The sequence below is a fragment of the Mastigoproctus giganteus genome, chromosome 2 (assembly GCF_048544385.1).
Source record: "Mastigoproctus giganteus isolate SK-2022 chromosome 2, ASM4854438v1, whole genome shotgun sequence".
NCBI classification, from domain to species: domain Eukaryota; kingdom Metazoa; phylum Arthropoda; class Arachnida; order Uropygi; family Thelyphonidae; genus Mastigoproctus; species Mastigoproctus giganteus.
In genome coordinates this window covers 167,299,285-167,314,087 of record NC_143576.1, presented here as the reverse complement: position 1 = coordinate 167,314,087, position 14,803 = coordinate 167,299,285, and the positions used below count along the sequence as shown (strand labels likewise).

The 14,803-nt window shown below is 38.5% G+C and overlaps 1 protein-coding gene across 2 annotated transcripts in view; it reads right to left on the bottom strand.

The window, feature by feature from the left end:
• LOC150089728 (methionyl-tRNA formyltransferase, mitochondrial) overlaps positions 1–14,803 on the bottom strand; it is a 164,471-nt gene that overhangs the window by 53,846 nt on the left and 95,822 nt on the right. For both annotated transcript variants that reach the window (XM_090368768.1, XM_090368770.1), the window contains exon 5: positions 8,233–8,335. In XM_090368768.1, coding sequence (XP_090224894.1) covers positions 8,233–8,335 — 103 coding nt within the window. The remainder of the gene's footprint in view (positions 1–8,232; positions 8,336–14,803) is intronic.

Genomic DNA, 14,803 nt, shown 5'->3' with positions numbered 1-14,803 from the left:
GCTTCCTTGCATTATATAGCTAATAATAATAATAATAAGGGGCATGATGGCCCAGTGGTTACAACACTGGACTACCAGCCTGAAGGACCCGGGTTCGAGTACCGCCTTGGCGGAAGCGAACGCGGCTCCATCAACGCTGGGAGACCGGTATAATAATAGTAATAAATTTGAATAACAATAATAAATAAATTAATAGTAATAAAAAAAATTAATAAAATAAACATCGTGAAAGCTGCTCCAAGGGACCTACCTACCCCAAGATCAGGGTGGTGGCTGAGGCAGATTGTGGTGCCATCTGGCATCACTCACGAGACCCACCACTGGACATAAGCCGAAGCTAAACAGGTCCACCTCCATAGATGGATGATGTTGCAGAGAAAAATTAATCATACTGCAACGAGTGTGGTGCAGGATAAAGTCACTCACATTCAGGCCTTAGGCAGAGGGGCCAGTTCAAAAAGTTGGAGACAGTCTCCCGAGCAAGACAGTGGAGCGAGTGGCGCTGTCACCCACCACTCGCTCACTCGACAGCAATGGTCTTGCCCTTCTCTTGTGGTATGGCTACCACAAGAGAAGGGCAAGACCATCCGCTCCACCAACTGGAAGTGCTTCCTGTGCAAATGCACTAGTGACCACCCCCAGGAAGGAAGAAAATACCAACGCATGAAGTGAAGCATCTAAATGAATACGTACATCATGCAAGCATACTACAAAATAACGAAGCTGGAGACCGATATGACAACTTACAGGGCAAGACTGCATACCAAGTGGCTGGTATGATTCCCGGATATTCAGGTCACTGAACAGCGTATAGCGGACCAGAGAAGGACCATCATCACAAAGAACCTGATAGCTCCTGCAATCTTGGAAAAAAATCATGCAGGATGTGAGCGATCAACTGCAAAGGATAAAGAATAGGGAACCAGAGGAGGAAGAACATGCCACCACCGATCCAAAGGAGAAAGATCAAGAAGAAATATAACTCATATCAGCTGAAGTGGAAACAGACGAGATCATGATATCCAGAATAGAGGACGAGTCGAAGAAGACCTTAACAGAATTCGAAGGAATGGATCCCACAAAGACTCACATGATACCGAAGCAGAGGCCGAATAGAACTTTGTGGAGAGTCACAGACTACCTGAACCGGCACATAATACCGCATTACCTCGACAGCAATGGTGCAACACTGGAGGCCATCCACACAGCCGTGTATTGTGCTGCGGTAGCAGCCAGAGATTAATAGAAGAGAAGCGAGAGACCAGCAGCAGAAGAACCGAAAACAGAAGGAACCACCAGCTTGGGAAAGAAGACTTCAACAGAAGAATTAAGATAGGCAAATTGACCCAGTACCAATGGGGTAATAGAAGTAAGAAATTGATTGGAAAAGTGAAGAGCATCCACAGCAAACATGAGACAAAGAATGAGAGAATAGGGGAGTACTTGGACACATTGAAGCAGAACCTCCTTGCACTCAGCAAGAGACTATGCCGACACAGAGAGCTCCCAGAGGAAAATAAACAACAGAATCTTCGATGAGGACTAAGGAGGCTTCTACGAGTCTCAGAAAAGATGGGAAAGAAGGGAACGGAACATCCGAACAGAAGACGATTGAGGAGTTCTGGGGAAACACATGGAGCAGGGAAGTAAGACATAACAGCCAAGACCCCTGGATAGAACTAGAACGCAAGAAAACCAAGGACATGCAAGAAATGAGAGGGTGGGAGATTCATGAAGTAAAACAGATGATCAAGAACTCTCACAACTGGCGAAGTCCAGGAATAGATAAGGTCCACAACTACTGGTACAAGAAGCTCACTTGCACACACACAAGCACCTGGCTGAAAGGCACCCAGAGACAGTTCCGAAGTTTTTCACTCAAGGAATCACATATCTGAAACCTAAAGACGAAGATACAAGAAACCCAGCGAAATATAGGCCAATCACCTGCCTCCCAACAATGTACAAGATCCTGACCAGCTGCATAACCAGGAAGATATCAGACCACTTCGAGAGCCAGAACATAATGGGCAAACAGCAGAAAGGATGCAAGGAGCAATTAACCATAGATGCCGCGGTTATGGAGCAAGCATACAAGTGCCGCAACATGTACATAGCCTACATCGATTACCACAAGGCCTTCGACTCTGTGCCTCATAGCTGGCTAATAGAGGCGCTGAACATCTACAAAGTCAATCCGATAGTGACAAACTTCCTAGGCAAAACGATGGTGAAATGGAGTACCACCAATAAGGTCGAAAACGTCACAACCAGGCCAATCCCCATCAGGAGAGAAATCTTTCAGGGAAATGCCCTGAGCCCATTGTGGTTCTGTCTAGCACTTAACCCGCTATCTACCGTGCTCAACGGCAGCAAGTATGGATATAACCTCAAAGAAGGAAGGAAAAACCTGTACACCCTCACCCACCCAATGTACATGGATGACATCAAGCTCTACGCGGGAACTGAGAAACACTTTCAGCAACTACTCCAGATCACCGAAGAATTCAGCAATGATATTAGGATGGAATTTGGTCTAGGAAAATGCAAGACCTACAGATTGATTTATTACCTACAAATACTTGGTAATTAGACTCAGAAACCTGCTGAAAGCAAAGCTGAACGGAGGGAACACAGTTAAAGCCATAAACACCTATGCAGTCCCAGTGCTAACATACCCCTTCGAGGTCATAGATTGGACTAACACCGAGCTGGAGGATATCATGAGAAAGACAAGGACAATGATGACCAAGGGCCGCCAACACCACCCAAAATCTGCCGTGGAGAGACACAATTGCCCGGGAAAGAAGGAGGAAGAGGCCTGATAGACCTGATAGAGCAACAGAAAACAGGGATAGTTAGCCTCAAGGATTACTTCCAGAAACACACGGCAGCACTCCACCAGGTCATAAGGAAGATAGACAAGCAGTACACCCCACTGAACCTAAGTGAGGATCCCCCCCAACCAGGAGGTACAAACGAAGATAGAAAGATGGGCAGAGAAGACACTCCATGGCAGACACTACAATAATCTCCATCAAGATCACATAGATAAAAGTGCTTCCAATGCATGGCTCACATGTGGGACGCTCTTCCCCGAGACTGAAGGATTCATGCTCGCCATCCAAGACCAGGAATCAACACCAGGAACTATAGAAAATACATTGTCAAGGAGCCTGGAGTGTTCGATGACACGTGTAGATGATGCCACCTGACCTCCGAAACGATCCAACACATCACTGCTATGAATACACTCATAGACATGACCAGGTAGCCAGGATAATACATCAGAAGCTAGCAAGGAAATACCAGCTGGTGGAAGAAAGCATACCTTACTACAAGTATGAACCCCAGTCAGTACTGGAGACCCCAACCCACAAGCTGTACTGGGACCGCCCAAATAATAATGGATAGGACAATCCCACACAACAGACTGGACATAACACTTGTGGACAAGAAAGAAAAGACTACCTATCTGATTGACATAGCAGTACCCAACACTGGCAACCTGCAGAAAACCCATGGGCAAAAAATCAGGAAGTACGTGAACCTAAGACAGGAGATCAGAGAGATGTGGCATATGCAAAGTAACAACCATCCTGATCATCGTGTCAACCACAGGTATGGTGCCAAAGACCCTACATAACAGCCTAGCAGCAATAGGTCTCCCAGTGAACACCTACAAGGAACTCCAGAAAGTAGCAATCCTGAACACCTGTAGGATAGTCAGAGAATTCCTCAACCAACAGTAACAACAACCACCCTGTGTACTTGGTAGCAATACCCCCCAATCAGGGAGAAATAATATAAGAGAGCAACAATAATAATAATAATAATAACAAGAAATGTGTAATCAAATTAACTCTATGTAAATAAAGTCACCATAATTTACTAGTTATTCAGTCACTGAAGAAGTGATACAGGAAATACTGTGAAATGTCTAATAATTCGTTACAGAAATACAACACAATTGAAATAATACAGATTTGCTACAGAATTGAGATGTAAACTTCTGTATTTGCTACAAGCCGATAAGTTTTCATTAAGATTTTATCATATTTTTGATTAGTCAGCAGATTAATTTGTGTTTTACAAATAGATTAAATAGGCTTAGTGGCATTCATTAGCTTATTTTTTAAATTTAGCCAATGATTTTGTAAGTTACAACTCGCTACTCCTACCACTATCATAGCGGTGTTTTTGGCGGTAATATTGTAGCAAAGAATAGTAGGATTTAATTTGTAATAAATAAGTATTTTGATAGGTTTAATCACTTTGGGCATATATCTGTTGAATTTTTTGATTAATTAACGGATATTAGTTAATTAAATGTTATATGTTAATATAACATCTCAGATGTTAATATAACATCTCAGTTATATTAACTTTCAAGTGACATTTGGTGAGAATGAAGTTAGAAAATTGAGAATTAGGTTTCACTTAAATGAAAAAAGATACAATTTGTGGATTTTGGGAATACCTAATTGAACAGACTGTTTTGGACGAATTGAAGCATTGGATGAATTCCCTGAGTACAATACCAATTTCATCAAGTGAATGTGAACGAGGATTTTCACAAATGAATGTGATTATCAGCCCAACCAAAGCTTCGTTGATGACAAAAACAATTTCTCCATTACTATTTCTTAAAATTGTACGCCCACCGCTGACACACTTTGATACAGCAAAATATGTTGATTCATGGCTGATTCAGAAACATCATTCAGCAACAGACACAAACAGTAAGAAAAGAAGTCAGCATAGTGTGTCAGATGAGAACTTAATAAAAATTTGGAACAGTCTATAAAAATTTTATTATGAAATTATTTTTACTTATTTTTTTACTTATGTTTACTTATTACTTATTTTACTCACATTTTACTTATTGTTTTATATACTTGTATAATAAATTTATGCTTAATAAACTGTGTTAATATATTTAATTTGTTGCCCTTATTCCAAAAACATTACTACTGAAGTAACAATATCAGGAAATAATTTTTTAATTTACTTTTCTTAACTTTTTAAAAAAAATTTTTTTTTTTTACTTTTAATTAATTTACTTTTTTTAATTTTTAATTTTTCGTGATAGCAAAGAATGAATTCCAGCACCTATTTTTTTACAAAGAATGCACTGATAATAACAATAATATTATTATCACTTTATTGGTCATTGGGCTCATAGGTACAAAACACATACTGAGCAAGAGGAGACCTGTTCTGAACAGCACACACAATTAGAGGGGCTAACAAATAAAAAAAAATAATAATAATTACAAACACCTACCAATCCATGAATAGACAAATCATTACTGCTCATTTTCACAAAAATAAAATAATAATAAATAAATAAACCAATCTTAAAAATGTCCAGATTTCAGTTGATTCCCATTTTTGGACTGCAGAATTTCAGACAATCTACCTGTATATTGTTATAAGTTCGTTTTGGGCAAGCTAAGGCAGATTATGAGAAGTCTCTGGCAAAGAATGCAAAGAAAAGCAGAAAAAACTTGAAGGAAGGGGTGAATCACATTGATAGTTGTTAACAGTTTAACTGTTGATCTGCTGAAGCTGCTAACAAACTAAAAAGGTATTTTGAATCTACATTCATGCACCATTAGTTCTTTAGGGAGAGGAATGCCATAAATTCGTTAAAATCTAAAAGGGAGCTATATAATAAATGAATCTTGACAAAAAAAAGTGCCTGGGGTGGATGGGATATATCCAACTATATTAAGGAAGGAGGTAAGCAAACTCTTAGCCATAATTATGAGAGCGTGTTAGGATTCAGGAGAGATTCCTATGGACTGGAAATGTGCAAATTTATCCCCAATTCACAAAGGGAGATCAAAAGGTGACATGAATAATTACAGATCTCTTAGCTTAATTTCTATCCCAGGGAAAATAACAGAATCACTTGTTAAAGAAGTAATGCAGAACCATCTAGAGAAGGATTCGACATAATGCAGTCTCAGCATGAATTTGTTAAGGTGCAATCTTGTCTGACCAAACTGACTGAATACTACAATGTGGTCACAAAGGAACTGATGCAAAAAATAATTTTGATATCATATACTTGGATTTTAGGAAACTTTTGATACTGGTGCACATAGACTGCTATATAAATTTGAGCAGTGTGGTGTTAAGGGCAAGTCACTGCTCTGGATAAAGGGATGGTTGAGTAGGAGAAGATAGAGAATGGTTATTAATTGACACTGCGCCTCATGGACTAATGCTATTAGTGCAGTCCCACAGGGTTCAGTGCTGTTTTCTGTATTTATTAATGATATTGATGATGGTATATCAGGGTAAACTACTGCAACAGGAAGTAGAAAAATCAAACATATGGCTGAGAAATAGCAACTGAGGTTTAACCTTGACAAATGCAAGGTACTGCATATGGGTAGCAGTAATTCCAGAATAATCAATTATATTGTACTACACTCAGAGTGGTGAAAAATGAAAAAAACCTGAAGTTCTCTGAGCAGTGCAGACAGGCTGCTAGGACAGATCATTGGGTTTTGTCAATGATATACCAGAATTTTGTTAACAGGAATAAGGAGATGTTTATCCCATTTTTTAAGGCAATGGTGCATCTTGAATACTGCATACAGGTTGGGAGACCTCATTTTAGGAAGGATATAGAGCTGCTGTAGCAGGTACAGAGAAGGGTAGCGAGATTGATGAGGGGAATAAAGAGGGTGCTCTTACTAAGAAAGGCTTCATCCTGTAAACTGCAGCATCTGGAGATTAGGCACCTGTGAGATAAATCTGATTGAGGTATTTCAAGCAGTGAATGGATTGACAATTTCAATGTTGATGGCATTCTTCCTCTTGCTCAGAGTATACATGTGAGTGGGATAAATTCAAATTGAGGAAGGATGGTTGCAGGATAGATGTGTGGAGTGTGCAAAACTTAAGGAACAACACTATTTCTAAAGGTCACAACCACAAAATCTTTACCTTAAGATACTCTTTACTGATGAGAGTAGATTCAGTCTCAGCAGCGATTCTGGATGTCAGCTAATCTGGCGAGAGGTTGGCACGCGGTATCATCCTGCAAACATCACTGAAAGGGATCAATATGGCGGTCGAGGTGTTCTCGTCTGGGGAAGCATTATCTTGGATGGACGTACACAACTCCAGATACTGGAAGGCGGTACTGATGGGGTGCACGCTACTGTACTGAGGTAATCCTTCCCCATGTGTGTCTGTTCCGAGGTGCCATTGGCCCAGAGTTCGTGTTTATGGATGATAACGCCACGCCCCATCACATTGCAGATGTTGATATGCCTTTGGAAAGTGAGGACATTGTTCATATGGATTGGCCTGCCTGTTCCACCAATCTAAATCCCATCGAACACATATGGGACATGCTGAGGAGATGCCTAATGGCACGTCCACACCTGCCAGAAAATCTTCACCAGCTGAAGATGGCGCTGACAGAGGAATGGATGATGTTACCGCAAGAACTTATCAACAACATTGTTCTAAGTATGGACAGGTGGTGCAAAGCCTGCATCGACATTAGGGGTGGCCATATCTCCTACTGAGGACCAGCTCTTCCCTTTGTTCCATCTTTGGCAGTGATGCATCTGTATCATGGCAGCCAGTGCTATGTTGCCATTTTTGAATAAAGTCCCCCTGTACCAATTTGTTTCCGTTGTTGTGTCCTTCATAATTTCTGTACCTCACAAAGTTCCTTTGGTATGCTTTTCCCATATCCAGGTCACTCCTATGAGAAACTACAGGTGAAAACCTGACTGGTCCTTAAATTTTGCACACCAGTGTACTACTAATAATATAATAATGACTAATTTGGAGATGCATGCTCAGTCTGTCTCTGCAGGCCAGGAAAGTTAGATATCTTGCATGGTCTTGTTGCTGTATTAAGCTATATTCTTTTGTGTTGGCAAAATATTGTATCCTGCTTTCCAAAACCATCAAACTCCCTCTATCTACCTCTTCTAGTCAGTTCCTATTTCTTTGAATGAAACAGTTTCCTAAGACAATGACTCAAGTCTACATAGAAGATGGAACATGGTACAATGGAGAAATGAGGTAAGTTAAAGGCAGGAATGCTCCTGGCAATGTTCTTTCCATTAGCAGAATTGCAAACACTGTAAGGGAACTCTAAAATGGCAGAAGTTCCAGAACTTTGAAAGTCTATTACATATTCATATGGGGAAAAAAAAAAAAAATACAAACACCCAAGCCCTTTGCTCAACTTACCATTTTTCCTGCAAGGGGAGCAAGTGCCTTGTTTAAATCTTCTGAGGTGGCATCAGTTGGGATTTTGTACTTTTTTTGCAATAAGATTCGTCCAACATCAAAACTAGAAATAACAAAAGTCTATATATTCATTTACACTTCAAAACTATCAGAGTAAAAAAATATATATACCACATTAGCATTAGTAGAGGCATTTGATGCAAGAAAGCAAGCTTATGCAGCATCAGCCAAAAAAAAAAAAAAAAAAAAAACCACTTCCACTTCACCCCTCTGTTTGTTCAAAATACCTGTCCAGCTGAGCCTTAAACTTATTTAGGCTATCAACTTCCACGACAAGGGATGGAAGTCTGTTCCATCAACCAACCACCCGCTGGCTAAAGGCAAATTTCTGCACGTCTTTCCTACATCTGTCTTTCCTCAATTTGAATTTATGCCCTCTCAGGTGATATTCTGAGCAAGAGGAAGAATCCCATCAGCATTGAGCATGCTCAAACCATTCAAGGCTTTATACACCTCTATCAGATCACCTCGCTGGTGCCTAGTCTCCAGACACTGTAATTTGCAAAACTTAAGCCTTTCTTCGTAAGAGCACCCCTTTGTTCCATTCACTAATCTTGTTGCCCTTCTCTGTACTTGTTCCAGCAGCTCTACATCCTTCTTGAAATGAGGCCTCCAGACCTGTATACAGTACTCTAGGTGTGGCCTGACCATTGCCTTATACAAGGGAATAATCACCTCCTTATCCCTGCTAGAAAAAGTCCTATATATCATTGACAATACACCATGAGCTACTCTTGCAGCCCATCTGCACTGCTCAGAGAACTTCATATCTGCCTGCACAACCACCCCCAGGTCCCTTTCATTCTCTACCACTGTCAGTGTAGTACCACAGAGTTGATACGTTGCTCTGGGGTTGCTGTTTCCCATATGTAGTACTTTACATTTGTCAATGTTAAACTTCATTTGCCACCTCGAAGCCCATCTGCTCAACCTTTCCAGATCCTGTTGCAGCAGCATAGTGTCAGTAGTGTCCTTGACAACCCTGCCTACCTTTGTATCGTCTGCAAACTTCAACATTAAGCTTGATATACCATCATCAATATCATTTATAAATACAGAAAACAATAATGGACCCAACACTGAGCCCTGAGGGACTCCACTAATAACATTAGTCCACGACGAGCAGTGTCCATTGATTACCACTCTCTGTCTTCTCCCCCTTAGCCACCCCTTTATCCACAGCAGCAATTTGCCTCCAATGCCACACTGCTCCAATTTGTGCAGCAGTCTTCCATGTGCAACAGTATCAAAAGCCTTTCTAAGATCCAAGTATATAATATCAAAGTTATTCCCTGTATCCAGTTCCTTTGTGACTGCATCATAGTATCCAATCAAATTGGTCAGGCAAGACTTCCCCTTAACAAAACCATGCTGTGTCCGAGCTATAACTGAAGTCTTGTCTAAATGATCCTGCAGTGCTTCTTTAACTAGTGCCTCCATTAATTTTCCTGGAACAGAAGTTAAACTCACAAATCTGTAATTACTTGTGTCAGCCTTTGATCCTCCTTTGTGAATTGGGGTCACATTTGCACATCTCCAGTCTGTGGGTACCTCCCCTGAGTCCAAGGAAGCTTTCATAATTATGACTAAGGGTTTGCTTCCTTCCTCTGCTGCCTCCTTTAATATAACTGGATAGATCCCATCCACCCCGGGTGCCTTTCTTATGTTTATCTTCAACAATTTCTCCTCCACTTTACTCTCAGTTATTACAAGATTCTCTAGCTTACTGCTAGAGTTGAATACACCTCTGGCTTTCCCCTCGCTAAATAACTCCTCATGTGTGAATGTCGATGCAAAATATTCATTTAGTTTGTTAGCTACCTGAGCAGGATCATCAACAGTTGACCCATCGATATCAAGTGGACCAATCTGATTCATCCCCTTCCTTCTAGAGTTTACATAAATAAAAAACTCTTTGCTGTTTTTCTTTGCATCCCTTGCCAAAGATTTCTCGTAATCTGCCTTCGCCTGCCTAACCTCCTTGGTAACTTAGTTACAGATCAACTTGTATCTATCATAAGCTTCTGTGTCATGTGTTAATTTGTATGTATCCCATGCATGTTTCTTCTCTGCCATATGCCTCATTAGTTCATCTGACATCCATTTAGGCCTAAACCTTGAACAATATTTCTTAGTTGGTATGTAAAGCCTAGTAGCTTCCAAGATAAGTTCTTTGAATGCTTCCCATTTTGCATTTGCTGTTGGTAACATCATCAGTTGGTCCCACTGTATAGAATTTAAATACTATCTCAGTCCATCGTAGTCGCCTTTACGAAGGCAATAAGCCTTCCCTTTACCCCTAATGGTAGTTACCTCTTTGAGTAAATCCCACTTCAGCACACTGTGATCACTGCCACCTAGTGGTTCATTTATCTCCAGATTCTTAATGCATGAAGAATCACTGCTGATAATCAAATCAAGAATATTCCTCCCTCTAGTTGCCTCCCGAACATGCTGATGTAGAAAACAATCATCCAATAAATCCACAAAAGCCTTGCTAGTGTGTGAGTGACCAGCCCCCAAATTCCAGTCAATATCTGGGAAATTAAAATCTCCCATTATAAGACTCTCTGATTTACTGGCCCACTCTATTTCCCTATACAGTTTCTTATTATACTCATCAGAGTCATTAGGCCTATAGCACACTCCTACTCTCAATTTTGATCTCCCAATGCTTATGTCACACCAAACTGACTCGACACTGCACTGTCCAGCGATGTCCACTGGCTTCACTTCCTTGGATTTTATGTATTTCTTAACTAATAGCATAACCCCTCCTCCCTTCCTATCCAGTCTATCCTTTCTGTAGACGTTGTACTCCCCAAATTCCAGTTCTGCATTCCTTATATCTATGTGACACCACGTCTCTGATATCCCAACAATATCTGCCTTTGATGTTTTGAGCAATACCTCAAATTCATCAAATTTATTTACTAAACTCCTAGCATTGGTGTACACGCAACTATACATGCAACTATTTCTATTCTTAGCTACCCTAACACAACCCATGTGTTTACTTGTACCGCAATGACTCCTAGCAGTCTCTGAAATATCCTGCATCTTGTTTTTCAGGCTTCTGCTCATTCCAATAGAAGCAGTGCAAGAATCTCTTTCACCTCTGCCAGTGGCTACTGTTAATCTATTCGTCTTTGTCTATTATTATTAGATACCACATTATTATTATTATTAAATTATTAGTACATTATTATTAGATACCACATTATTAAAAAATAAAAAAAAACATAACTTGTTCTAAATAGGATGATGATAGCTATTTTAATCGCTTGTTTTTAGTAATTATCACTTGGAAAAACACATTACAAAAGACATTTCTTTAAATTGTTATTATCAGCGTATTTTAAACAAAATTGATTTCTAAAATGTATTCTCAGAGTTGAGTCATATTGGGCAAATTATGATGGACCATATTTTGATATTCCACTGATACCACATTATTAAAAAATAACAACTTAGATTACAGGTATCCCATTATTCATATAAAATTAATAGATTCCTAACATATTGGAAGTGTTTTTTTTTTTTTTTTTTTTGGCTGATGCTGCATAAGCTTGCTTTCTTGCATCAAATGCCTCTACTAATGCTAATACTAATATCTCAGAATATTATTTTCCCATATAAAATAATGTAATAAGGGTGGGTTACTTTATTTTCTCCCATGGATGTACTTGTTCATATTAATGTTTAAATTAGAATTTAATTATAATAACATAAAAAATCATATAATAAGACTGAATACTTAGTGCATATATTAAAACAAAAAAATAAGTTTTAGGCCTATTTTCAACAAGAACTGTTAGAATGCAAAAAGCTAATTATTAATATGGAGGACACAATACAAATTATGAATAAATTAAATGAAGGATAAAATCACAGTTGTGTATGTGTACTCCAAGATATCAAAACTTGACGAATGCCTAAAAACAGGCAAATGTGTATTACCTTGCAAACATGCAGTTGATCACTTGATAATCACAAGCTGACAGGGTTTTTTTTAACAAAAAAGTCCTACTCCAATGTGTCTTTCCCAATGTTTTTTCATCTAAATGTGTATAGTATGCACAGCTATGAAAATTTCTTAAAAAATGTCTCAATGGAAAACTGATCAGACAAGTTAACTCAAAATGTGATTACATAGCTCTTTATTCCAATGTACTTCACATCCATGTACAGAGGTCATTACTTGTATTTATGCTGAAGAAGAATTGGTAAATAAATTTGCTGTGTGCAAATTTATTTACCAATTCTTAAATCTTTTTATTTCGGAAGCTGATTACCATTGCAGACTAAACCAGATAATTCTGACTAAGTCATTGACAATTCTACTGCAATGGACAGATAGGCTAAAACAAGAGAAGATTCTGTTCTTTTGTTCAGTGAGCAAATACTTTATTAGTGGATGTGACCACATGGTGCACAAGTTCCAAATGACTAATTTCTTAGAAATGCCGTAATATCACAAATTTCATCAACTAGCAGTGCATCATTTTCAAATTTGAAATTTTTTGGACATGTTTTCGGTACTTGGCATTGTTAGAAATAGAGATACAGATGAAAAATAGATGTTTTGCAGCATCAGTCCATCAGTTTCAATGTGGAAACCTATGACATGCTATTACAAAAGAAGAAAGAATTGATCTGGAACTGAAAAGTGCACTCATAGCAATTTTGAGTGCAAGAGAATACTCAGCCAGGTTAGGAAAGCAAAAACTAATTTCAAATCTCTTTCTGCTGAAGCTTTCAAAATGCTGCTAGCAGCCAATTCTAGATATATACGGCTCATTGTTATGAATAAAACTGTGACTCAACATTTCTGAAGTCTGAAAGTCTGAAGTTTTCAACAAAGTCTGAAACAGTATCTTTCTTGAAGCAATCAAAATCAGTTGATGTCTAATAGAATATTCAAACAGAAAAATCATAGGTAAGCTAATGTTTGAAACCTTATTGTACTGGTAAACAATCCTTATTGTATATGTTATATGAAATGTATCTACTGTTAGTGAAATTTAACTTCAAGTGCAATGTAGACATTACAAAAATCTTCTGCTTTTCTGAAAAATCTTTTTTCCTCATGCTTTTTGCAATAAACTCCTGTTGTTTAAAAAAAAAAAAATCTGTTTTTCACTTGTTTTGGTCCAAAAGCATCCTGTTCTCCTCCTGCTTACAAATGCCTGATCTTCAGCTTTTGATATAAGCAACAGTAACTTTTTAGAGCAGTGTGATATATTCATTTTGATTTAGCATTTCTAGCATAGTGCTACAATTGCTAAACCAAATTTACTATAGTGGGGTAGTATAATTCCCTTATACTTCTAAATAATAATAATATTTAGAAGACTAAATGCACAAGGCATAATATTATTATTACCTACACCATTTGGCATCTCTCATATTGTGGAATTAACTTCACAACCGTGATGGCATGTTTGCATTACCAGAGTACCTGCCTGCCCACCAATGAGTGAGCCAACAAGCTCCGAAATGGCACTGTCGGGGTGGTGGTGGTGCCCACTGAGATAACTAATAACAGTAGTCAGATAATAAATAACAGTAGTCTCCTCTATTAGAGAAGTGTTGTTTATTCAAAGTAGTGCAATACCTGGTATCTCGTTGTGAAGGTAGCCACAATATGAGATAAAATCAAATGATGCTTTAAGACTAACGTTAACACTAACTTATGTAATAAAACTTATGGGTAAACTACGGTGTATTTACACCAATATTATATAATTAAATTTAGACTAAACCATATACTTAGGGAAGAAAAGAAAACAACTCAAAGCAGCTGTAATGATTTAGCTTAGGAGAGAAATGCCAACAGCAGGTCTCTTACAAATCTGGGCTTTATAATGTGCACTACTTGTTGCACAAATTGCTAACTATCTGTAGTGAGACATGATACAACCGAAGAGAATGCTTTTGTGTGTGCGTGTCCCTTATAAAGATTTAAGTGCAAATTCAGAATTCCGATGGGGTTATTATTATTATTATTATTATTATTATTATTAGCTATATGGTGCAAGGAAGCCTGAGGCATATGCTGCACCAGCCAAAAAAAAATTTTTGATTTTCTGATTCTCCTAACACTGTTAAGACAGTGTTAGGAGAATCAGAAAATTGTTAGGTTTTTTTTGGGGAGGGGCGGGAATATAGAGACTAATATATTAACAGAGGTGAAAATGATTCTTGTGATGTTTCTTGCTGGGACATGCAGCAGCCTGAAAACTTGGGTTACAAAAACAGGGACTTAATGAATACTTAAATTTTATTAAATTTGATTGCTGTACTCCTAACATTGGTGTTCAAGCAAGTATACATGCTTGAACACCAATGTTAGGAGCACAGCAATCAAATTTAATGAAATTTAAGTATTCATTAAGTCTTCAATTGCAAACACCATGATATTGGAAACATGGTGCTACTCAAATATAAGAGATGCAGTATTTGAATATGGTGAGTACAATGTGTATGGAAAGGAAAGACAGGATGGTAG